We start from the raw sequence: 26521 nt of genomic DNA on the forward strand, positions 1-26521 counted from the left end.
GTCTTTGAGATAACCAAGGCATTTTAAAATTAACCGGCACGTTCCTCTGTGTGTGTGTGTGTGTGTGTGTGTGTGTGTGTGTGTGTGTGTGTGTGTGTGTTTTCCATTCTGTTTACATATCCAAATAGCTCCTGAGCATATGTGTGCACGTGACCTGCTGATATCATAAAGCAGTATAGCATAAAACTCACAATACAAGGTTGTATGTTTGCATGTACATGTATGTAAGAAATTAAGGAGGCCAGGTATTGAAATCAGGTATCCTCCTCAGTCACTCTCTACCTTATTGTTTGAGACAAGATTTCTTCCTAAACCCAGCTTCTATCGCATTACTAGGAGGAATTGAAGGAGGCTTTCTGCCCGTCTGAAGCATCTTCTTCTCCTAGTTCTTACACTTGACTTCATTACTAGTTATTCCTTTGCTCACCTGCCACTCTCCTGTACATGCACAGATGTGCTTGCTTACACACACACACACACACACACCAGTTTGGCTAGACTGGTTGTCTAGCAAGCTCCATAGATCCGTGCCCATGTATCCCCGTGTCACCACCACTGGAGTACACTATGCATAGCTACAGCTGGATGAGAAGTTGGTGCTGGGGTCCAAAGCTGAGTCTTAATGCTTGAGCATCAGGCACTTCACCAACTGAGCCATCTCTCCAGCCAACCCTTTTGCTTTTTAAAAACTGCCTTCCCTAGTATGTTATTCACATAATAATCCTATTTTCTTATAAAAACATAACCCCATATCCTTGTAGAAAATCCAGGAAAAGGGGCATAATCCCACTTTGTTTTTCAAAGTCAAGACTACTTTTAAAAAAATAAAAATCACTTATACATTGCAATCTTATTTTTCCAGTTAGTCATTTGTTATGTGTCTATGAATTGTCCTTCAACAGAATATTTTTAAAGAACATATAGGGTTTGTGTGTGTATACGTGCTGTCCTTGGATGTTTGACTAATATCGTCAGTTGTTTTTATATGCATCCATGATTCCCTGGGATAACTCTCTAGGATCACATTGATAGTATAAAACAACAAAAAGTTAACATTTACAAAGTGCTTATTCAGCCAAACTGTGTCCTTTATTAAGAATCTCCCATAATTCAATCCTCTAATAATTATAGGACATACTAAATAGTATTACCGTCTTATAGTCAGGTTCAAAGAGTTGCTGATTGGTTAAAGTCATAAATGTGGTGTGTGGTAGACTCTTATATACTAATGCTAGGGCTGTAGCATTCATATCCTAGCTTGTTCTCCAGTACAGCTGCTGAACTGCTTCACACGCCCATACCCTGTAATTTAATGCAATGTGAAATGTAGTCATTGTGTTCTTATTCTGTGTTTCCTGATGCTGTCTTCCAGGGCTCTTGCCATATGCTTCTGGCTTGGGTTTCATTCACACCAAGTGTATATGTGTGCGTGTGTGCGCGTATGTGTTTTACCCTGTGTATACCACAGTTTCCTCAGAGCATCTGCAACCTTCCTCCTTCACATCAAGACTTTCCATTTCCTGTGCTTCCCACTTCTTGTTCACCCATCTGTTCAAGCAAAACTGGGCGCCTTTCCTGTCTCTAGCTGCTATTCTTGGCTAGTTCCTGCTGCTGCTGTCAGTGTTGACTCCGTGTCTGCTTGTCTTGTGATCTGAGGACACTCTTAGAAGCTGAGCAGAACCCATTCTGGGACCCTTCTTGCCTCACTTTGCTGCAGGACTAACAGTCACTGCTGCCCTTGAATGACCCATAAACATGGTTTCCATTAGGGACAGAGGAGATAGCAGACTGCATGTCAGACCGCAGCATCTAACATATTCCTGGAAGGAAGAACGGAGGAGAGTGCTTTCTGTCCATCTGAAGCTCCTGCTAATCCCAGGTCTCTGACTTGACTTCATTACTGGTTCCTACTTTACTCACCTGCCACTCCCTTGTACAAGTATGCACACACACACACACACACACACACACACACACACACACACACACACCCAGGATAGTAAAAACTATTCTCAACAATAAAAAAACTTTTGTGGGATCACATTCCCTGACCTCAAGCTGTATTATAGATCAATTGTGTTAAAATTTGCATGGTATTGGTACAGAGATAGGCATATTGATCAATGGAACATAATAGAAGATTCAGAAATGAACCCTCACATATGGCAGGTAGATCAATGGAATAGAATTGAAGACCCAGAAATGAACCTACACACCTATGGTCACTTTATCTTTGACAAAGGTGCTAAAAACATTCAGTGGAAAAAGGACAGCCTCTTCAACAAATGGTGCTGGTTCAACTGGTAGTCAGAATGCAGAAGAATGCAAGTCAATCCTTTCTTATCTCCTTCTACAAAGCTCAATTCCAAGTGGATCAAAAACCTCCATATAAAATCAGATACAATAAATCTAATAGAATAGAAAGTGGGAAAGAGCTTAGAACACATAGGCACAGGGGAAATTTTCCTGAACAGAACACCAATGGCTTATGCTCTAAGAGCAAGAGTCAATAAATGGGACCTTATAAAATTGCAAAACTTCTGTAAGACAAAGGACACTGTCAAAAGTACAAAATGGCAACCAACAGATTGGGGAAAGATTTTTACCAATCCTACATCCAACAGAGGGCTAGTATCCAATAATATATAAAAGGCTCAAGAAATTAGACTTTAGAGAATCAAATAATTCTATTAAAAATGGGGTACATAGCTAAACAAATGTTTCTCACCTAAGTGAGAAGCACCTAAAGAAATGCTCAACATCCCTAGTCATCAGAGAAATGCAAATCAAAACAACCCTAAGATTCCACCTCACACCAGTCAGATTGGCCAAGATCCAAAACTCAGATGACAGCAGATGATGGTGAGGATATGGAGAACGAGGAACACTCCTCCATTGTTAGTGGGATTGCAAACTGGTACAACCACTCTGGAAATCAGTCTGGTGGTTCCTCAGAACAGTGGACATAGTACTACCTGAGAACCCAGCTATACCACTCCTGGGCATATACCCAAAAGAAGGTCCAACATCTAACAAGCACAACCATGTTCATAGCAACCGTATTTATAATAGCCAGAAGCTGGAAACAACCCAGATGTCCTTCAACAAAGGAATGGATACAGAAAATGTGGCATATTTACACAATGCAGTACCACTCAGCTATCAAAAACAATGACTTCATGAATTTTTTAGTCAAATAGATGGAACTTGAAACTATCACCCTGAGTGACGTAACCCAGTCACAAAAGAACACACATGGTATGCACTTGCTGATAAGGGGATACTAGCCCAAAAAGCTTGGAATAACTAAGAAACAATTTACAGAAATTATGAAGCTCAAAAAGAAGGAAGGCCAGAAAGTGGATGCCACAGTCCTTAGAGGGGAGAACAAAACACTCATGGGAGGAAATAATGGGACAAATAGTGCAGCAGGGATTGGAGAAAAGATCATCCAGAGACTTCCTCATCTGGGGATCCATCCCTTATGCAGCCACCAAATCCAAGCACTATTGCTTATGCCAAGTAGTGCTTCCTGGCAGTAATCTGATATGATGCCCCCTCAGAGGCTCTGCCAGAGCCATACTAATACAGAGGAGGATGCTTGCAGATAACCATTTGACTGAATACAGGGACCCCAATGAAGGAGCTAGAGAAAGGACTGAAGGACCTGAGAGGGTCTGCAACCCCATGGGAAGAACAAAATGATCAACTAACCAAACCAACCACAGCTCCCAGGGACTAAAACACCACCCAATGAGTTCACATGGAGAGACCCATGGCTCCAGGTGCATATGCAGCAGAGGACAGCATTGTCTGGCATCAATGAGAGGAGAGGACTTTAATCCAGCAAAGGGTCTTTTTCCCAGTGAATGGAATGCCAAGACACTGAGGTGAGAGAGAGAGGTTGGGAGGAGGGAGCACCTTTGTGGAGGCAGTGGGAGAGTGGAGGGGAAATGGGATTGGCAGAAAGGGGATAACACCTGAAAATATCCAATAAAAAAAGGAAAAGAAAACAATTTGATAAATAAGTAAATAGTAAACTACAAAAACTTATACTTAAAACATATCAAAAAGGTATTGAAGCATTTTTATAACTAATATATGGAAGGTGTATTTTATAAACAACCAAATTGCATAATATTCAGCCAATTTAATGCCCCTGTAGAAATGCCTTTTTTCTTCTTTCAAGTAGGGTCTCATGGTGTTGCCCAAACTGACCTGGAACGCGCAGCAGTCTTCCTGCCTCGTCCTTAGAAGTAGTGGAATGTGAAATTTGCCACCATGCTAAACCATTTCTAAACATTTTAGAAAGGAAATAATTTAGGGAGCCACTAGAGTTGGTCCATACAGTGGTAAGTGTGTCTTAGAGGGAACTGACACATCTGCTAGTAAAGCCATACACAGCACGAGTGTGAGTGCACCCACGGAGGAAATGGGACAGCGGCCCAGTGACCTGGTTCTTGTTTAGCATTTTTACCTTGAGTATAGACTCGCAGAGACTATGGCTGACAGAGGAATAGCTGTCATGTAAATGAGGGAATCTGCCACACTGGTTTGTTGTGAAGAGTAATTGGATTCATACATGCAAAGCTCTTTGTCAGTACATTTAATGTGATCTCCGAAAAGTTAGATGCTAGCTGTTTCCTTTTTAGGCAAGTAGCCCCTGCCCGCTAAGTGTCCCACAGGGCTTCCAGATACACTGGGGTCTGTAGGTAGCCCAGCCACAGGTGGCCATTTCCTGCCTTGTGTCTGGGTTTGCTTTTCTAAATGTAGGACAATGCTGGGTTCTTATGTCCTTTATTGATCTTATGCCACATGAAGTTTTGAAACCAGAAACTAGTATTTGCTGACAGTGAGTCTTAAAATTCTGTACTTCAAGGCTGTTTCCTTGTTTTAGCTTAATTGTTTAAAAAGAAATTGTAAGACTTGACTTACTGAGTACATGTTCTGCCAGTAATCTCCATGCATATTCATTTTCTTCTCCCACCATTTCTGGCAGGCAGAGGTGTAAAGAAGAAGAATTAAAGAATTTGTTCAACGTTATTCCATTAGTAAGTCGTTAAAATGGGTTTTGAACCCAGGAACGGCTATTCCAGAATTTCATCATGACCCCACCACATTCTTTCCTATAACTGAAAGTAGACCATGCAAGAAAGAGTAAACACAGTGAGCGGTTACAACCTCAGGGTGACTGGACGAGCATTTGTTTTTATTACAGAAGGCTGGGTTCAGTGACTAAAGCAGCCTTATTGTCAGCTGGAAGGAGTGCACAGCAGGAGACACTCAGAGATTAAAGTGGCTTCTGACAGTTTTAGAATGGCAGTTATATAATATGATGAGAATAAGCGGCAAGCCACCCTTTGTTCCCACGTGATCCCATTCCTATTTATAAACTCTGAGTGATGGCTGAAGGCTCTAAGAATGTTCCTCACATTCAGCAACCTTGGTAGGGATGAGAAACTGCATTTCAGACTGCCAAGTACAAGAGGTTCTTGGCCCTTTGCACCTGCTTCACCAGAGTAATCTTCTTTGGTCTCACTAAGCTTTCCCCTGAAAATGAAGGTTTGAGAGAATAAATGTGCCCTTTCCCGTGTTTGCGTGGACATTGGTTCTGTCTGGGTTGAAATTCAGTTGGATTCCAGGCTTATAACAGAGCCCCACGTGAAAACCAAAACTTGGAAAAATTGTAGTTTCTTATCCTTCTAAATTTAGCAGCCAAGTCCCTAGGGAAACGCACACAGGTAGCGCCCGTTTCTCTAACAGACACTGATAGCATCTAGCATGGCAGAGCAGCAGAGCTGCAAACTCTTCTGCAACTGCTCAGTGCCTCAAACCAGAAGGCCACATCTTTGTCCTCTGTGTGTCCCTCCCAGCTTTCCAAAAACAAGCCACCAAGAAGAATAAAACCTTCTGAATAAGAGTGCCTACCAGGGACTAAAGTTTCTAGGGGCTTTTGTGTTTTAACAGATGTGGTTGCTAATCTAATAAACTACTACCCTGAGTAAACCTAATTTCAAACCAGGAAGCTTCTCTTTTCTGTTGTTCTTTGTATGCTTTGAGTTGTCAACACCCTAACTACTAGCTACAACAAGATCCTAGTTTGGGTCCAGGACTAGATGCTGGTTGGGTTTGTTACCACAACTAAAAGATGACTCTGTGAAGGGAGCAAGAGGCTGGGGCCAAGTTTCCCAGAGCGATGTATTTTGTGTCATTATAAGATGTGTGCACTCTACGGTGTGGTCTGCTTTCATGCCCCAGCTCACTACCACTTCAAGTGCTCTGGGAGCAAAGTTTGAGTTTACATCCTCCAGAGAGTTGAGTTTCCACCAGGGCTGGAGAGGGAGATGACCAAAGGCCACAAGATAGTAATAGAACTTAAGTTTCTTGGTGCTATATGTAAGTTTCTTTCATACAACAGTCACCCACATTCAGCCATCTCTCAATGCATAAGGAACAACTTCAAAATATAGCATCGTAGGGCTCCATTTTTACCTTCAGTCTCTGAGACAGGAACTTGGACAGGGTTCTTTAGGCTTTGCTTTGCTCTAGGTAATATTAACTGGATCTCTTTCTTGCCTGTCTACAGCTAGGATGGATTAAAAGATGTCAGAACAACATGTTAATGTGTCTAGAGTCTCACTGCTTCCCCTATGACCATTCTTCCACCTTGATTCTTGGATGCTCTAACCTGAACCTCATATATAACATAGTGGTCTTCCTTTAGGGAAAGCAGAATTTGCCAAGCTTCATAAACTTTCCCCAACTTGATATAGTTTGACTTTTCTGCAGTCTCCTAATGAAAGCAGTGAGGCCAATACAAATGCAAGAAATGGAAAGGGATTCTTGCAGGCTAATGAGGCCACTTGCACTTTCAAAGAGAAGGAATGTATGGTGTCATCTCCACATCTGGACTGCAGCTGTCACAGGCCAAGAGATGCAGCTTTCTCTAATTTCCATAGTTATCTTACAGAACAGAGCTGTGGAAAGGGATGGAGAAAGGAAGAGAGAGAAGTGGCCTGAAACGGCCCATTCTATTTCACCTTGAAGCCAGTTGGAGTTGGATGGCTAGCTCTACATGCTCCCATTAGCATCCTATTAGAGCTTCTGCACTCTTTATCCTTATTGGAGAGGAGGAGGAGCTGCTGAATTTCATAGGATGCATAAAGAACATGGGAAGTGCTTATGTAATCCTACAGTAGACATTTTTCAGTGCACATTGCTACGACCTCTTGAGGTTGCAGTTCAAATCAATGCTTTTCAGTGCTGCATGCCTGTGTCTTCAAAATGCAGTACACCTACAGGGGACCTTTTCAACTATAATTTCCACCCAACCAGTCAAATTATAATTACTCTCTTAAAAAGAAGAGAAATGTCTCAGGAGGTCTTTCCTCCCTTTCGTTACTGGCACAGGGGACTTTTATATAAGAGCAAAAGCACCGGAGACTGGAAAACCCATGTTCTTTCTTGTGTCATCCCTGGCCACATTCTTGCTTTTCCACTCTAGCTGTCTTGGCTAAATATACCAAATTATAAGGATTAGTGCCTTTCTCTGGGGAAAACTCCCAAAATATTACAAATTTCTCTAGGAAATTGTCCACATGTTTAATTTTTTTTTCTTCAAAATGAGGACTTCTCCTCCTCCCCTTTATCTTTTATTAATTTTTTATTTACATTTCAAATGTTATGCCTTTTCCAAGTTTTCCCTCCAGAAATCCCCTATCCCATTTCTCCTCCCCCTGTTTCTATTATGGTGGTCTACCACCCACGCTCTCCCTGATGCCTCCCTGCCCTGGCATTCCTCTACACTGGGGCATCGAGCTCTACAGGACTAAGAGCCTCTCCTCCCACAAGGCTGCCATCTGCTACATGTGGGGCTGGAGCCATGGGTCTCTCCATATGTACTTTTTGGATGGTGGTTTAGGTCCTGAGAACTCTAGGGATGGTCTGGTTGGTTGATATTATTGCTCTTCATTTGGGGTTGCAAATCCCTTTAGTTCTTTCTCTAGCTCCTCCACTGGGGACTCCAAGCTCAGTCCAATGGTTGGCTGCAAGTATCAGCCTCTATATTTGTAAGACTCTGGCATAGCCTCTCTGGGAACAACTACATCAGGTTCCTGTCAGCATGCACTTCTTGGCATTCACGATATTGTCTGGGTTTGGTGACTGTATATGGGATTGATCTTCAGGTGGTGCAGTATCTGGATGGCCTTTCCTTCAGTCTCTGCTCCAAACTTTGTCTCCATAGTTCCTCCTATGAGTATTTTGTTCCCCCTTCTAAGAAGGTCTGAAGCATCCACATTTTGGTCTTTCTTCTTAGCTTCATGTGGTCTGTGAATTGTATCTTGGGTATTCCAGGTTTTGGGGTGAATATCCACTTATCAGTGAGTGCATACCATATGTGTTTTTATGCGATTGGTTACCTCACTCAGGATGATATTTTCTAGTTCCATCTATTTGCCTATTTCATGAAGTCATTGTTTTTAATACATGAGTAGTACTTCATTGTGTAAATGTACCACATCTTCTATATCCATTCATCTGTTGAAGGACATCTGCATTTTTTCCAGCTTCTGGCTATTATAAATAAGGCTGCTATGAACATGGTGGAGCATGTGTCCTTGTTATATGTTGGATAGTCTTTTGGGTATATGCCCAGGAGTAGTATAGCTGGGTCCTCAGGTATAGCTATGTCCAATTTTCTGAGGAACTGCCAGACTGATTTCCAGAGTGGGTGTACCAGTTTACAACCCTACCAACAGTGGAGGAGTGTTTCTCTTTCTCCACATCCTCACCAGCATCTGCTGTCACCTGAGTTTTTTATTTTAACCATTCTGACTGGTGTGAGGTGGAATCTCAGGGTTGTTTTGATTTGCATTTCCCTGATGGCTAAGGATGTTGAACATTTCTTTTATGTGCTTCTCGGCCATTCAGTATTCCTCACTTGAGAAGTCTTTGTTTAGCTTATCCCCCATTTTTAAATAGGGTTATTTGATTTTCTGGAGTCTAACTTCTCGAGTTCTTTGTATATATTGGATATTAGCTCTCTATTAAATGTATGATTAGTAAAGATTTTTCCCAATTCGTTAATTGCTGTTTTGTCCTGTTGACAGTGTTTTTTGCCTTACAGAAGCTTTGCAATTTTATGAAGGCCCATTTGTCTATTGTTGATCTTAGAGCATGAGCCATTGGTGTTGTATTCAGGAAATGCTCTCCAATGCTCAAGTATTCTAGACTCTTCCCCACTTTCTCTTCTATTAGATTCAGCATATCTGGAGGTTCTTGATCTGTTTGGTCTTGAACTTTGTACAAAGCAATAAGAATGGATCGATTTCTATTCTTCTACATGCTGACCACCAGTTGAACAAACACAATTTGTTGAAATTTCTGGGTTTTTTTTTCCACTGTATGGTTTTAGCTCAAAAATCAAGTGACCACAGGTGGTCACTCATTTCTGAGTTTTCAATTCTATTCCATTGTTCTACCTGCCTGTCTCTGTACCAATACCATACAATTTTTATCACTATTGCTCTGTAATACACCTTGAGGGTAGAGATGGTGATTCCCCCAGAAGTTCTTTTATTGTTGAGAATAGTCTTCTCCTTCTTCCTACTACTTCTACTTAGATTGCTTTTACACATAATGACTCACCCTAGGGTACCTTCTAGAAACAAACAAACAAAATGCTCCAGCTTCATATCAAGAGAGGAAATATAAGAATAGCTAATTACCTGCTGCCAAGAAAGCTGACATTTTAAGAGATTATCATTGTCTAGACAATGATAAGGTTTCTGTGACAGAGGTCTTGGTTTCTTGTGTGTGTGTGTGTGTGTGTGTGTGTGTGTGTGTGTGTGTGTGTGTGTGTGTGTGTGAAGTAAAATGGAATTGCCTAGGAAGAATTGGCTAGTAAAACCCAGTTTTCCATTTTAATTTGTATTGCTCAGTGTTTTTAAAGATAGCTGGCTAACACAAAACCAACTCAATGTTTTGTTGTAAGCTTTCCATTTCGTCCTGTTTTATGACTTACTGATTTTTTCATTTCTTCTTTTGATTAAAAAAAAATAAGGATGCAAGAGAGCATAAAGCTTGTAGATATGGAGGTAGAGAAAAGCCAAGCAAGGCTGGGGGAGAGAACATAGAATGACATTATATTGTACGAAATAAAATGTATATTTTATGTAAGTTTTATGCAGTGTTGTATGTTTGCAGATAGTCGAAACTAGAATTTAAGTAGGAATACCTGAGATTGTTTATTAGTTTGCTTGTTTTACCTTTTTATTGATTCTTTGTGAGTTTCACATCATGCATCCCAATCCCATATTTCCCTGTTCCTTCATATCTGCCCTCTGCCCTTGTATATGTGGGAGGTCCCTCAAAAGAAAATAAAACTAAAAAACCAGAATAAAACCTAGAAAATATCTCCTTGTGGAAGCTGTGGTATGTCACAGTGTGTCACACAGTACACCCTTTGTCCACACATCTTTACTTGCAAATGTTCATTGCAATGAATCTTAATCTTATTGGTCTGGTTCAAGACCTCTGGCTTTTGCTAACCGATCAATATTGGATCCATACTGGGACTCCTCCCAAATACCCTGTTGTTGCCCTATGTCTTGGAGATCCTATAACTTTAGATCTGCAGGACTGGCAGATTCTGTACTTTCACACACACCAGCAGTTTATAGATGGGGTAGATATTGGGTGGACCAAGTCAAAGCCCTGGGTCTTGGTCAGGATGGTAGCAGAATTGGTCAGCCAGCAGCTCTCCAGACCTTGCACCTTCAGGGGGAGCTCTTCTCTAGCACTGCTTTGACTAGCACACCCAATGCTGCAGCTAGCACAGGGCAAAGTCAGCTCTCCCTGGCTCATGCCCTCAGACCGGGCTCACCTGCACCTCTGCCACCAGGGCTAGCCCTACTGTTGTCCAGGCAAGAAGCACAGCCTGCTCTCTCAAGTGCTGCAGCCAGTAAGAGGTGGAGCCAGCTCTCGAGAGTACCACAACCATTGAGGGGACTAGTTCAGCTCTGCATAGCCCTTGGACACTTTGTCTTGGGGGCAGCCCAGACCAGGGACATCTGCATGGTCTTTAGTGGTAATATAAGCTATGGTCATCAACACAGACCTCTGTTGCTGAGTGGCCATTGACCCAGTGGCTCTCAGTTGCGGCACGGGCTGGGATTTTACCATGGCCTTGGGTGTCAGGACAGCCTACTCACAAGTCTGCTCCTCTCCATCCTCACATCTGCAGTTCCACCCCTCTTAATGTTCAGACTGCTCCTTTTCTCTGTCTCTTCCATCTATCACAGACTGGTACATTGCAGCTGCCTGGCTGTCTTCTGTATGTCTGTATGTCTTCAGCCTACCTACTCCCCAAGATTTTTTTTTTTAATCTCTTTTTTACTCTTTTTTGATGATGGTGGTGGTAATAGGCTTTTTTTCTTTTTTCATTATATATGGAGGTTGTGTGTGATGGTACAGACCTTTAATTCTAGCACTTAGGATTCAGAGGTAGGTGGATCTCTATGAGTTCAAAGCCAGTCTGGTCTACATAGAGAGTTCCTGGCTAGCCAGGGCTACAAAGTTAGACCTTGTCTCAAAAATAAAACAACAGTACTATTATTAATATCAATATTGAAAATAAGAAAAGGAAAATAACTTAAGATCACATGTAGTATTTACCTTAAAAAATCTTTGTCTCTTTGGTTTTAGGAAGAAGAATTAGAAGCCCAGATTTCCTTCCTACAAGGACAGCTGAATGACCTCGATGCCATGTGCAAGTACTGTGCAAAGGTCATGGACATGCATCTTGGTAGGTGAACCATGGTGTCCCTTGAGAGAACGCTGATCAGACAGTGACAGTAGCACTGCTGTGTGCCAGGCCCACAGTCAGCTCCTGCTGAGGAAATCCTGTCCTTCATTTCTCACAGAAAACCCTGTGGTGGAGGAACTATTGCCACCTACATTGTACTGAAGCAGAAAAAAAGGACAGGGAGTAAACTGTCCTGAGATCATCACAGATAAGCAAAGTAGGAATTCAAACAAAGGAAAACAAAGGAATGGTTCACCTCCTAACTGCCACACTGCCATTGGAGATGTCTGTCTCCCGAAAACAAAAAGGCTGAGCTCTTGAAACCAGTCAGATACATTGCTTAGGCCACAGTCTGCAAGCACTGATACAGTTCCTAATCTGATAATGCTTTCTCTAGTTTATTAGCTCTCCATCGGAAGTGCAGGAACTTATAAAATAGAAGTGTCCTAATTACAAGTTCAGATTACATGAGTCATAAATGTGCCATAGCAAGAGATCTTCTGGTATCACCATTTGTGAAGGCCCCATGTTTAAGTTGGTCTCCTGAGGCACTTTGTGTTCCTGCAGTAGGTATGACTTGCAGAAGCTTCTGTGTGGATAGTATTACTTTTTCTCGGCCCATATACAGCATGCTGCTTTAAGAAACATGGCAGAATGTCAGCACCAGCTACTACATGAAGTCAGGACACACAGACATGCACATACACATACACACACACACAAGCATGTTCATCTCTGAGAGGAAACCAGAGGGTGTCCAACAAGGCTTCCTCCCACCAGCAGTTCCTCCAGGTGTAACCATCCCTGGAATCTGCCCTGGCGATGCATTTTCCACTTCTGACCCCATCAAGCACTCTCTAAAGCCTGTGAGGTCATCAGTCTATTATAAGTGACCAATGTGGCTGTTATTTGGATTAGCCTGACCCACACTGACTTCAAGTGAGTAATAAATATTGTCTTAAGATATGGAAGATGACAGTCTAAGTTGCCTCCTGAAGCAACTGGCCAGGGCCTGCTCTATTCTAAGTCATTTTCTGCTCTTAAAGTTCTATTGGGGGAAATGGGGAAGAAGCAGAGGCAGTAGAAAATCCTGGTAGATCTGCAGGTCAGCAGAGAGGCTGCTGACTGCCACACCCACAGCAGCCGCCCAGTTGTGTCTGGTTCCTCTCCTTCCAACCCCTTTACTGGCTTGGTACTTGAGGATCATTTTAAAAGCATATGGGAGCAGGTTTATATGCCTCTTACATTCTCTTAATGTGATCATACTCAGAAATGCATCGAAAAGAAGCAGTGTGGATGAGAGGGTAGTTCAGTGGGTAAAGCACTGGCCCCACAAGCCTAAGAACCTGTGTGTGGAGGGATCCCCAGGACTGTGGTTTAACATTAGCACAAGCCTCCATAGTCACAAAGATACTTTCACAGAGAGATGGGAGGCAGAGGCAAGAGAATCACCAGAAGCTCCTGCGCTAACTGACCTGCCATAGCAGCTGGGAAGACTGTCTCGCTCAAGTTAGAAAGGCAAGGACTGAAACTGCAACATTGTTTTCTGACCTGTATGTCCTCTGTGGCACTGGCCCGCACACGCACATTTGCACAAAGGAATATAAAGCACTTATGAGATAGTTTATATAGAAATAATGTATGCTACATGATTAATTTTTGTTGTTTAAATACAATTTAATTTTAAATTATCAGGGTGTATGAATGTTCAGTTTCTTGACTACTTGAATAAGTGATGCTTTTATTTTGGATTTTGGTTTTAAGCAAAAAGTGTTTGGGAGAAGATTTACCAAGAGTTGAAAGAAACCCTTCTAGAAAATTTCCCAGTTGTTTGCTGTACAAGGCAGCATGTGAAGCAGCTTTACTAAAACCTGGGAATTTCCCAGCAGCCTTTTCTCTGACTTTGGTCATTTAACCAGTGCTAAGGGAGCATTTCTGGAGGCATGGGGAGGGGGCAGGGCTTCATTCAAATGGAAAGAGAAGCCCAGTCCAGCTTAGAGTGTCCAGCTAGTGTAGGAGGTGGTTTGTTCTGTGCATCCATTTCACACTCAGAATCCCTCGTGGAGCTGTTGGCTTCCTTCCCCATATAAATGGCAAGGCTGCATGTTTTAAAGTGGGGCTGAAGGGCTCTGGGAAGAAATGTCTTTTCCAACACCCATGGCTGCTTTTCAGCAGCTACACAAAGCAACAGCAGTTACTTCTGGTTATGGATGATTATCACCTGAAGAAAGATTTGTATAAAACACAAAAATTGATTCAGGTGACGCTCTTGATTTGTCCAACTTATGCAATTATTATTTTAATTACTTTTAGCATTCTTTGCATGAGATGCCTTTTTAAATTTATAATTTAAAAGATCAAAGTTGGGATGAGTGAAATATTTATTAGTAAGATCTTAGCTATGGTATAGCAATGTAGTCTATAAAAATTAAATTATTTTTATATATTCATATGGATTAAGTTTAAAAAGCAAGAAGCAGAATGCACTTGATATGAAAATAATCATTTACAGCAATTGCTTGGCTAAAAGATTGTCAGGACTTTCCAAGGAACCTAATCGATATGCTTGAGAATATGAGGCAGTCACTGAAAAGGTGTGGACAGCTCAGTGTGGGCTGCACTTGGAGATCAGCCTGTGTACAGAGCGTGGCTCTGCTGAGAGTAGAGGGTGCTACCGAAGAAACAGAGAACCTCGTCCTGACTCTGCACTTAGCCCTGCCTGCCTGCGAGTTTCCTCAGTAAATAAGATAAGAATGTCAGTCTTGCCAGTTTGTTGCCAACATTTATTTTTAAACACTAGGATGGGGCCATGACTCAAGTGGGATATTTATCAGGATTGTTTCCTCTTTCCCTTTTGAGTCTCGGGAAGCTCAGGGTCATAGCACTTAGTTCTGGCTTATGCAGGACGCCATGGGTTGTTGAAGATCTAGGACCATTTTTATACACCTAACACATACTGATTTTCAAATGATACAAAAAGATTTTTCAGATTTTGATATGTTGGCCCTAACCTTAGTTTGTAAACAAGAATAACTCAATCATGACTTGGTACCTGAGCACTTTCTAACATGCAGCCTGCAGGCTGCCAAGGTGTGTGCCATCTGAGAGCATTATTACAACAGTTATTTCCCAGGATTCTTTGCTCTTGTTCATTACTTTCTTGATGTTTTGTTCATCTCAAGAGAATTCCTTATCATTCTCTGTTTTCATCATGTGTGAATAAATAACTTAAAATGTCAAGTGCTAATCAAGGCTGTTTTATAACTGATAGCAGAACAAATAGAGAAAAAGCTTTCTGGAAAAAAATTACTTAGTAGTGTTTGTTCAAACGGCTGGCAGGCTGGCATATCTCCTCCTGGTCTGGAGCTCAGTGCTGAAGGAGGATTTGTTTTGTCAGAGTCCTAATTTTATTAACTCTGTGCAAAATGCAAAGATTTGGAATTGAAAATACTTTTATTAGATCTAAACTTACCCTGTCAATTTCAGACTATTTTTTCCATGTTCATTATTCTGTTGCTATAGTTACTCCCCTGCTCATCATCCTGACAGTTGGGTTGAAAGCTTTTGATGATATTAACCTGAGCTGAGCTCAAGGTATTTTGAAAATTGCTGAATTTCACATAGATGTGCACATTTGTGGCAGCCTGGACTTGTGTGATCTTAGGGAGCTGGACTGTGTAGTTACTGTTTCCAGAGTGCATTGGCTGCCTACTCTGCAGAATTAGTGCCCACAGCACACACATTCAACCCACATTGTTGAGGAAGTAGCTTCTTTTCCAGTCAAAGGCTGTCTTTATGCAGGCATGTCACACTTGCAATGGAAGGATCTTATACAGTGATGTAAAGGAATTGTCTTTCTCCACTCTTGCTAAGAGTGCCGTAGTGATAATATGGAGCAGTAAAGATGCTTGTGGTTGAGCCAATGGCTCAGCAGTGAAAGACACTTCTGCTTTTACAAAGAACTAGAGTTCAGTTCCCAACACCCACATAACAGGGTACATACTACCTTTTACTGTAGATCTGGGAAATCCAACACCCTCTATTGTCTACTGTAGGTAATTGCATACAAACATACACACAAAATATTTTTTAAAGAATATTAAAACATACAAGTGCCCTGGAACTACCCCAGCTGTTCTGTTTCATGGGTGGGGAAACCAAGGTTCAGGAAAGCTGAAGCCCAGTCCAAGCCCTTCGTGGACTGGAACTCGCAGTTCAGTGTCTCCTTCAGATCTTCTCCTCTTTGTGGCGCACACCATTACCAGTTTTGCACAGCATAATATTTATGCTAGAACTAGTTGCAAAGGCCAGTGTTAAAATTCAATGTACATGCCTCTATTAAAATTTTTATAAATTTTATTTCCTGATAATTTATAAACACAATATTAAAAGGATATCTATGGAAATTATAGTATCCAACTTTTTCACTTTCATTAACCTCACTCTGAATTCATAGTGTCAGCATTTTGATGTCTGGCCCTCCAACTCCATCTCCCTCCAGAAGAAAATAATAAGCCATGTCATGTCATAGCTCAGCCCCCTGGCATAGCTTTGCTACAGTGCATGGCAGCCCTACCAGTCCGTGAGCCTACAAAGAGATGCTCCAGTGAAGTGAGTCTTCTTCTATGAGTACTTTTCAGTGAGTGTACATGTAGATACACACACCTGTCTGGTTTGTTTTAGTTTAACCTATCATGACAATGAGTTGCCTTTTAGCATGAAGACAGTGCAGTATACATATTTGAGTAGCTATACCCTAGCTAAGTAATGTTTCTTCCCTAGGTGCTATATTTAGGATCTTCAGCTATTCTAGCAGACAAATGCAAAATAGAATTCTTGATTATTCTGTGCAGTGTGCAGTTTGCTTCCTAAAGACTTGTATCTTCAAGGGGATTCTTGGGTGATTTTGTACAAGTCTCTGCTCACTAGAATTAAATGCAGTATTTAGCATACTTAGTTACAAAAGAATTTACTGTACCATAGCTGACAAGGAGAACACCCAACTTGATCATTCACCTCAGGAAGCCATCACATAATGTTGTTTCCTTCACATTCTTCTGCCACTTCTCATTTTAAAGTCAGAGTGATAATATCAGTACCTTCCCTTCCTTAGCTGGTAAACTCCTTACCACATCTATCCCATGGGGTGAACCAAGCCTTAATGCTAACACAGCCAATATTTATTAAGTACTTGCTTGCTAATGGAAACTAGGGCTCTGGAAGAAGTAGCTTAGGAAACAGGAAAAAAAGAAGATTAATATTCTAATCAAATGTAGAGTGTGCTGGGGGCAAAGGTAAAGCCTTGACATAGAGATCAGGAGGAAAATAAGTTTTCATGGTTATACACCAGGTCTGAGTCTGACTCCATATCTGGCAATAGGAAGATGGTTTTCATTTAGACATTGAAAGTGTCTGCAATTTATACAGCCACCCAAGAATCTTATCCAGTTAATTACTGCCCCGGTATTTACCTGACTGTCCCAGCTAATGTCCCCAGCAATTCTATGAGGAGGTCACTGGGTCTACTCCCTACAAACATGGACAAGTTCAACACCCTACCCAGCTACTCCTCCAAGACAGACAGATGTCTTCTTGCCACCCTTTCCTTGAGAAGACCTCTCTTACCTTCTGTCTTAGGGTTTTACTGCTGTGAACAGACACCATGACCAAGTCAAATCTTATAAAGGACAACATTTAATATGGGCTGGCTTGTAGGTTCTGAGGTTCAGTCCAGTATCATCAAGGTGGATTCATGGCGGCATCCAGGCAGGCATTTTACAGGAATAGATAAGAGTTCTGTGTCTTCATCTGAAGGCTGCTAACAGACTAATCCCTCCCAAATAGCTAGGGCAGGGGTATTAAAGACCGCATCCACTCTAACAAGACCACACTTCCTAATAGTGCCACCTCTTGGACCAAGCATATACAAACCATCACACCTTCCTACCAGCCATTTAAAATGTAAAGATAAGATTGCCTTTATTCCATCACTAAAAACAAATCTGGAGCTTTTGAAAAATCATAATGGAAAGAAATACAGGACAACACAGGTAAACAGGTAGAAGCCCTTAAAGAGGAAACACAAAAAAAAAAGAAAAAAAGAAAAAAATTCTTTAGAGAATTGTAGGAAACCACAAGCAAACAGGTGAAGGAATTGAACAAAACCATCCAGGATCTAATAATGTAAATAGAAACAAAGAAGAAATCACAAAGGGAGACAACTCTAGAGGTAGAAAACCTAGAAAAGAGATCAGGAGTTATAGACACAAGCATCACCAATAGAATACAAGAGATGGAAGAGAGAATCTCAGGAGCAGAAGATACCATAGAAAACATTGGCACAACAGTCAAAGAAAATGCAAAACAAAAAAAAATCTACTAACCAAAACATCCAGGAAATCCAGGACACAATGAGAAGATAAAACCAGAGAATAGCAACTATGGAAGAGAACAAAGATTCCCAACTTAAAGGACCAGTAAATATCTTCGACAAAATTCTAGAAGAAAACGTCACTAACTTAAAGAAAGATATGCTTATAAACATACAAGAAGCCTATAGAACTCTGAATAGATTGGACCAGAAAAGAAATTTCTCAAGTCACATAATAATCAAAACACCAAATGCACAAAACAAAGAAAGAATATTAAAAGCAGTAAGGGGAAAAGGTTAAGTAGCATACAAAGGCAGACCTATCAGAATCACACCAGACTTCTCAACAGAGACAATGAAGGCTAGAAGATCCTGGGCAGATGTCATACAGATCCTAAGAAAACACAAATGTTAGCCCAGGCTCCCATATCCAGCAAAACTTTCAACTAGCAGAGATGGAAAAACCAAGATATTCCATGACAAAAACAAATTTATCCAGTATCTTCCCACAAATCCAGCCCTATAAAGGTTGATAGATGGAAAACTCCAATACAAGGACAGAAACTACACCCTAGAAAAATCAAGAAAATACTCTTTTTTATACTAACCCAAAAGAAGACAGCCACACAAAAATAACAACAACAAAAAGGAAACAACAATCATTGGTACCTAATATCTCTTAACATCAATGAACTCAATTCGCCAATAAAACGACATACAATAACAGACTGGATGAAAAAAGAGGACCCAGCATTTTGCTGCATACAGGAAACATGCCTCAGTGATAAAGATAGACACTACCTCAAAGTAAAAAGCTGGAAAGCAATTTTCCAAGCAAAGGGTCCCAAGAAATAAGCTGAAGTAGTCTTTCTAATATCGAATAAAATCAACTTTCAACAAAAAGTTATCAAAAAAAGATAAGGAAGGACACTTCATACTCATCAAAGGAAAAAGCCATCAACATGAAATCTTAATTTTAAATATCCATGGTCCAAATGCAAGGGCACCCACATTCATAAAAGAAACTTACTAAAGCTCAAAGAACACATCGCACCTCACACAATAATAGTGGGAGACTTCAACACTGCACTCTCATTGATGGATAGATCATGGAAACAGAAACTAAACAGACACAGTGAAACTAACAGAAGTTATGAACCAAATGGATTTAACAGATATCTACAGAATATTTCATCATAAAACAAAAGAATATACCTTATTCTAGGCACCTCATAGTACCTTCTCAAAATCAACCATATAATTGAACCACAAAACAGACTTTAACAAATACAATAACATTGAATTAATCCCATGTTTTCTATCAGACCACCACAAACTAAGACTGGTCTTCAATAACAACAAAAAGCCCACATACACATGGAAGCTTAACAACAATCTACTCACTGATAACTTAGTCAGGGAAGACATAAAGAAAAAAATTAAAGACTTTTTAAATTTTAATGAAAATGAAGGCACATCATACCCACACTTATAGAACAATGAAAGCAGTGCTAAGAGGAAAACTTATAGTCTGAGTGCTTCCAAAAGAAACTGGAGAGACCATACACTAGCAGCTTGACAGCGCACCTAAAAGCTCTAGGACAAAAAAGCAAATACAGCCAAGAGGAGTAGACAGCAGGAGATAATCAAACTCAGGACTGAAATCAACTAAGTAAAAACAAAAGAACTATACAAAGAATCAACAAAGCCAGAAGCTGGTTCTTTGAAAAAAAATATCAACAAAATGGATAAATCCTTAAACAGACTAACCAGAAGGCATAAAGACAGTACTCAAATCAACAAAATCAGAAATGAAAGGGGAGACATAACAACAGAAACTGGAGAAATTCAAAAAAGTCATCAGATCCTAGTACAAAAGTCTATTCTCAAAACTGGAAAATCCAAATGAAATGGACAATTTTCTAGACAGAAACCAGATACCAATGTTAAATCAGGATCAGAGAAACCATATAAACAGCCCAATAACCCCTAAACAAGTAGAAGCAGTCATTAAAAGTCTCCCAACCAAAAAAAAGCCCAGGACCCAATGGATTCAGTACAGAATTCTTTCAGACCTTCATAGAAGACCCAATACCCATACTCTCCAAACAGTTCCACAAAACAGAAACAGAAGGAACACTACCCAATTCCTTCTATGAAGCCACAATTACGTTCATACCTAAACCACACAAAGACCCTACAAAGAAAGAAAACATCAGACCAATTTCCCTTATGAACACTGATGCAAAAATACTCAATAAAATTCTTGCAAACCGAATCCAAGAACACATCAAAATGATCATCCATCATAATCAAGTAGGCTTCATCCCAGGGATGCAGGGATGGTTCAATATATGGAAATCCACTGTATAAACAAACTCAAAGAAAAAAAAACACATGATCATCTCATTAGATGCTGAGAAAGCATTTGAAAAAAATTAACACCCTTTCATGTTAAAAGGCTTGGAAAGATCAGGAATTCAAGGCACATACTTAAACATAGTAAAAGCAATATACAACAAAACAGTAGCCAACATCAAACTAAATGGTGAGAAAATTGAAGCAATCCCACTAAAATCACACACTAGACAAGGATGCCCACTCTCTCCCTACCTATTCTATATAGTACTGGAAGTCCTAGCCAGATCAATTAGACAACAAAAGGAGGTCAAAGATATACATATTGGAAAGAAAGAAATCAAAATATCACTATTTGCAGATGATATGATAGTATACTTAAGTAAACCCCAAAATTCCACCAGAGAACCCCTACATCTGAGAAATAACTTCAGCAAAGTGGCTGAATATTAAATTAACTCAAACAAATCAGTAGTCTTCCTCTACTCAAAGTATAAACAGGCTTAGAAAAAAATTAGAGAATTGACACGCTTTGCAATAATCACAAAGAATATAAAATACTTTGGCGTGACCCTAACCATGCAAGGGAAAGATCTGTATGACAAGAACTTCAAGTCTCTGAAGAAGGAAATTGAAGAAGATCTCAGAAGATGAAATGATCTCCCGTGCTCATGGATTGGCAGGATTAATAAGTAAAAATGGCCATTTTGCCAAAAGTAATCTACAGGTTCTGACCAAAACCAACTATGTCAAACAACAGGTTCCCCAGGGCAGGAGCAAGGATTGAAAGAAAAAAAGACAATTAGACAAAACTATAACAAGACTCCAGCCAGTTCTGAGGCTGAAGTGAAATTGGTATTCTTCAATCCTCTTTTAAACCACTTCAATTACATACAGAAAGATGTATTAACTTTTGATTGATAAGATCAGTTCTGAGTCAAGGAACAAATAAGCCAATCATCAAAATTTCTGTAAATGTCATTCTGGAGTCTAAGTGGAGAAACTGAGACAAAAGGAACTTCCAAGAGACAAAAGGGACTGTCATACCTATGTCTGCAGAGCAGCCCTGAGCTTCAAATGTAAATGTTCTTAATCTGGGCAGTTTCCTGAGCCCTTGGCCAGAGTCAGATTCCTACATTTACTTACTTCTTTTGTCCAGTGGATAACAAAATCCCAGCAGCCACCTGTCCAGTGGTGGCAAAAGCTCTCCACAGGGTTCAGTGCAAACCCCATCAAAATTCCAACTCAATTCTGCCTGGAGTTAGAAAGAACAATTTACAAATTCATTTGGAAAAACAAAAATACCCCAGTTAGGGAAAACAATTCTCAATAATAAAAGAACTTCTGGAGGAATCACCATCCCAACCCTCAAGCTCTAATACAGAGCAAAAGTGATTAAAAACTGTATGATATTGGTACAGAGACAGGACGGTAGATCAATGGAATAGAATTGAAAACCCAGAAATGAACCCACACACCTTTGGTCCCTTGATCACACATGTTCCACAAAGGAGCTAAAATCATACTGTGGAAAAAAGACAATTTCAACAAATGGTGCCAGTCCAACTGGTGGTCAGCCTGTAGAAGAATGCAAATCGATCCGTTCTTAATTTCCTTTAAAAAGCTCAAGTCCAAGTGGATCAAGGACTTCCACATAAAACCAGATATACTCAAACTTAAAAAGAGAAAGCAAGGAAGGGCCTCCAACACATGGGCACTGGGGGAAATTTCCTGAACAGAACACCAATGGCTTATGCTCTAACAATAGACAAATGGGACCTCATAAAAATGCAAAACTTCTGTAAGGCAAAGGATACTGTGGATAGGACAAAATGGCAACCAATAGAATGGGAAAAGATCTTTGCCAATCCTACATTTGATAGAAGACTAATATTCAATATATACAAAGAACTCAAAAAATTAGACTCCAGAGAATCAAATAACCCTATTTAAAAATGGGAGACAAGCTAAACCAAGAATTCTCAAGTGGAGAATATTGAATGGACAAGAAGCATCTAAAGAAATGTTCAGTATCTTTAGTCATCAGGGAAATTCAAATCAAAACAACCTTAAGATTCCACCTCACACCAGTCAGAATGGTTAAGATCAAAAACTCAGGTGACAGCAAATGCTGGGGAGGATGTCGAGAAAGAGTAACACTCCTCCCCTCCGTTGTTAGTGGGATTGCAAACTGGTACAACCACTCTGAAAATCAGTCTGGCAGTTCCTCAGAAAATTGGACATAGTACCACCTGAGGACCCAGCTATATTACTCCTGGGCATGGATCCAAAAGACTCTCCAACATACAAGAAGGACACATGCTCTACTATGTGCATTAAAGACTTATTTATAATAACCAGAAGCTTGAAAAAACTCAATGACTTCCTTAGGCAAATGGATGGAACTAGAAAATATCATCCTGAGTGAGATAACCAATCACATAAAAATACATATGGTAGGCACTCACTGATAAGTGGACATTAGCCCAAAAGCCTGGATTACCCAAGATACAATTCACAGACCATATGAAGCTCAAGAAGAAAGAAGACCAAATGCAGATGCTTCAGTCCGTCTTAGAAGGTGGAACAAAGTTATATACAGGAAGAAATATGGAGACAAGGTTTGGAGCAGAGACTGAAGCAAAGGGCATCCAGAGACTGCCCCACCTAAAGAACTAACCCATATACAACCACCAAACCCAGACACTATTACAGATGCCAAGAAATACATGCTGATGGGAGCCTGATACAGCTGTCTCCTGAGAGGATCTGCCAGATCCTGACCAATACAGAGGTGGTTGCTCGAAGCCAACCATTGAACTGAGAATGGGTCCCCAATAGAGGAGTTAGAGAAAGAATTGAAGGAGATAAAGGGATTTGCAACCCCATAAGAACAGCAATACAAACCAACCAGAGTTCCCAGGGATGAACCCATGGCTCCAGCTGCATATGTAGCCGAGGATAGTCTCCTTGGGCATCAGTGGGAAGAGGAGTTCTTGGTCCTACGAAGGCTTCATACCCCAGTGTAGGGGAATGTCACAGCAGGGAGGTGAGAGAGCATGGGAGTTTGGTGGGGCACCCTCATAGAAGCAGGGAAAGGGGGATAGAATAAGGAGTTTATGGAGGAGAAACCTGTAAAGGGGATAACATTTGAAATGTAAATAAAATATATCCAATAAAAGTCAAATTAAAAAAAATCAGAATAAAACTGTATACCATTTCCATTACCCTGAGAATTAAAGGTCTGTTTTTAAAATTATTTTGTATATATGGTGTTTTGACTTCATGTACGTATATACACCATGGTATACAGGATGAAGGGGGCCAGAAGAGAGTGTCTGGTCCCTGAGAACTGGAATTACAGATGGTTTTGAGCCACCATGTGTGTGCTGGAAATTGAAGCTCTAGAAGAAGAGCCCCAGGTTGTTGCCTGCAGAGCCTTCTCTCCAGCCCCCAAAGGTTTGTTTGTGTCACACTGAGATTTCACTTAAAAAGCAAAGTCATCATGAGATTGTTGCATGGATTATTTTTTAGTGAGTAACTTTTATAGGAAAAAAAATCTAGTAGTATGGCATGTTCTATTTGTTTCAATGCAAAAACTTGTCATATATATTATTTAAGTTTGCTATATCAAGAGTAATTAATTATCTTTCATACACACACACACACACACACACACACACACACACACACATGCGCGCACACACACTGAAAGACCTTTAATCTATGTGTTTTGTCTTTTGTTATAGAGAGAGGTATACATTGCAATGGACATTCAAACACCCCCTCCCCATTTCTCCCTTTAATAATGTAAGTCATGAAAAGACTCATCTTTCTATTTTCCTATATTCACAGCTCAAGCATCCAGTGTTGTTAGGAGGTCTCTGGTTAGGAGGTGTAGTAATGCTGGCCTAACTTCACAACCAAACTGTCCCCAATTGCCTCTTAAAAAGATACTCATTATCATTTTAATGTCTTTACCCTGAGACTCTTAAAGTGATCCAAGTCAGCTTAGTAAATTTATTCCTGAAGTTAAGTGCATGTTTAATGTATAATGTAGATTTCCATCAGATGCTAAAAGGTGGTTCTTGGCCACTTACCAAAAGTAAGTGTAAAGATCTGTTAGTTGGAAGGATGGCACTGCTCCTAAAGACAAGCTCTGGGCTTGTCCCTCTCTCTGCTGTCTTTCTGCACTGGGTGCTGCTCATGAGGCCATTCCTCTCCTGAAGGGAACTTTTTGGAGAAACTAGATGGTTTTCAGCCAGTGTGACAGGCAGCAGTTGCTGCAGTACTGGGCAGAATATTATCTCAGATCTTCAAGTCACTGCAGCATGTGATGTTACCTTACTTAGAAATAGGCTTTACTGACGTAATCAAGTGAGACCTTACTAGATTAGTATAGGTACCATGTCAGTGAGCCCTACACACAGGGAGAGTGCTTTGTTGACCATGGTAGTAGATCACTGTAAGCCAAAATAAATGCCAAGAACTGTTGACAAGTGCCTGAAGCTAGGAAGAATTCTTCCCTACAGCCATCATAGGAACCTGCCATGCCCTCACGTAGGACTGCAGCTTCTAGCCCTGTAAGAAGATACAGTTCTAGTGTATTCCATCTCTATGTTTGAAGTACTTTATTACCACATCCCCAGGAACTAATCCAGCATAATTAAGCTGTGAATAGGGAGGTGAGGAGAACAATTTTTCCCCTCAAGTAAAAGCAGCCCAGTGGTAGGCTTTCCGCAGGCCTGGTGGCCCTGTGAGGTGCTTCACTCACAGGCTTGCATGATGCCTTGGGGAGCTCCTGATAGTGTTTTAGGCAGGCAGCAAGGAAGAGCAAAGATCCAGAAGGCAAGAATGGAGCCAGTTCCCCTTGAGCTCCACCTACCCGCTGCTCCAACACTTCACTGGCCAGAGTGATGCCACATGGCCAGTTGCAGCTGTAAGCACAATGTACATACACAGTGTCCCCCAGAATGTACTGGTGAGAAGGGAGAACCCTGGTGGCTTCTGCTAAATCCTCAAATCTTATAATCCTGCCAGTGATTGGGATTGGGGACCTTTAATCCTGGGGCTCTTACCAAGGAATAGTTCTGGGGGAAATGACCTTGGGAGCAGAACATCAGTTTTACTCAGACCTGTCATGAAAACACCACATTTTGCATCTCCCTACTCCCCTTCTCTACCTGTCCCTGTCCCTGTCCTATGAGCTATCCTTGCCACTTTAGAGGAAATGGGTTCCTAGAAGGCTTATAGCAAAGAAGCATCCAAGAGAAGTAGGTTTGAAATTTATGATTCACAAGGTTTTGTAGCAGTATAGCCAGTGTGGGTTTGTAAGAGCCCATGTGGACCCTGGCATATCAACAGAATAAGTATATTTGCCTAATATCAGGTGTGCAAAAATCAAGTTGTAAAGTCCCATTCCAACTACGGGCAGTTAAGGACTTAACTGTATCTATAGCCATGCCATGCCTAGTGTGTGTTATCTCAGAAGCAAAGCAAGATCAGGCTTAGCTAATAATTGGATGGGAATCCCAAGGTTTAAACTTGGCAGTTGAATGCAACTGACTCTGTACAGGTCACCTGTTGGTCTCATTTCAGTAAATGCCCAGTGTTAACTCCTGCTTTGTCTCTTCTCCCTTCCTGGAGAGTCCTGGGAAAGGGCTAATCTAAACCACCTTTTAAATGTTCACTTGGATCTAATGAAAACTGTTCCTGTACATTTCTGGGTCTCTGCCCCCACTAGAGCAACAGAAGCCGTTGGGAGCACCCAGAGGCATGTTGTGTATGATTCGATCTTTGTTACAGTTGACCACTGGCCTCTCCATGACTTTCAGGGTAGAAGCCAGGTAATGTGGCCATAGCCTTTATAGCAGACTGTAAAAGGCAGAGGTCTAGAAAGAACAACACTCCTGCTGTGGCTTCTGCAGAGTCTCTCCACTAGCCCCTGCACGGTGGATATATCCTCCAGGGACCGGCTTTCCCCTCAT

At 40.9% G+C, this 26521-nt stretch overlaps 1 protein-coding gene across 2 annotated transcripts in view; it reads left to right on the forward strand.

The window, feature by feature from the left end:
• The window catches only part of TBC1D5 (TBC1 domain family member 5), a 446523-nt gene that overhangs the window by 400651 nt on the left and 19351 nt on the right, over positions 1 to 26521 (forward strand). For both annotated transcript variants that reach the window (XM_080917354.1, XM_080917355.1), the window contains one exon: positions 11707 to 11806. In XM_080917354.1, the coding sequence (XP_080773480.1) occupies positions 11707 to 11806 (100 nt within the window). The remainder of the gene's footprint in view (positions 1 to 11706; positions 11807 to 26521) is intronic.

This window comes from Micromys minutus (assembly GCF_963924665.1).
Source record: "Micromys minutus genome assembly, chromosome: 5".
Taxonomy (NCBI): Eukaryota; Metazoa; Chordata; class Mammalia; order Rodentia; family Muridae; genus Micromys; species Micromys minutus.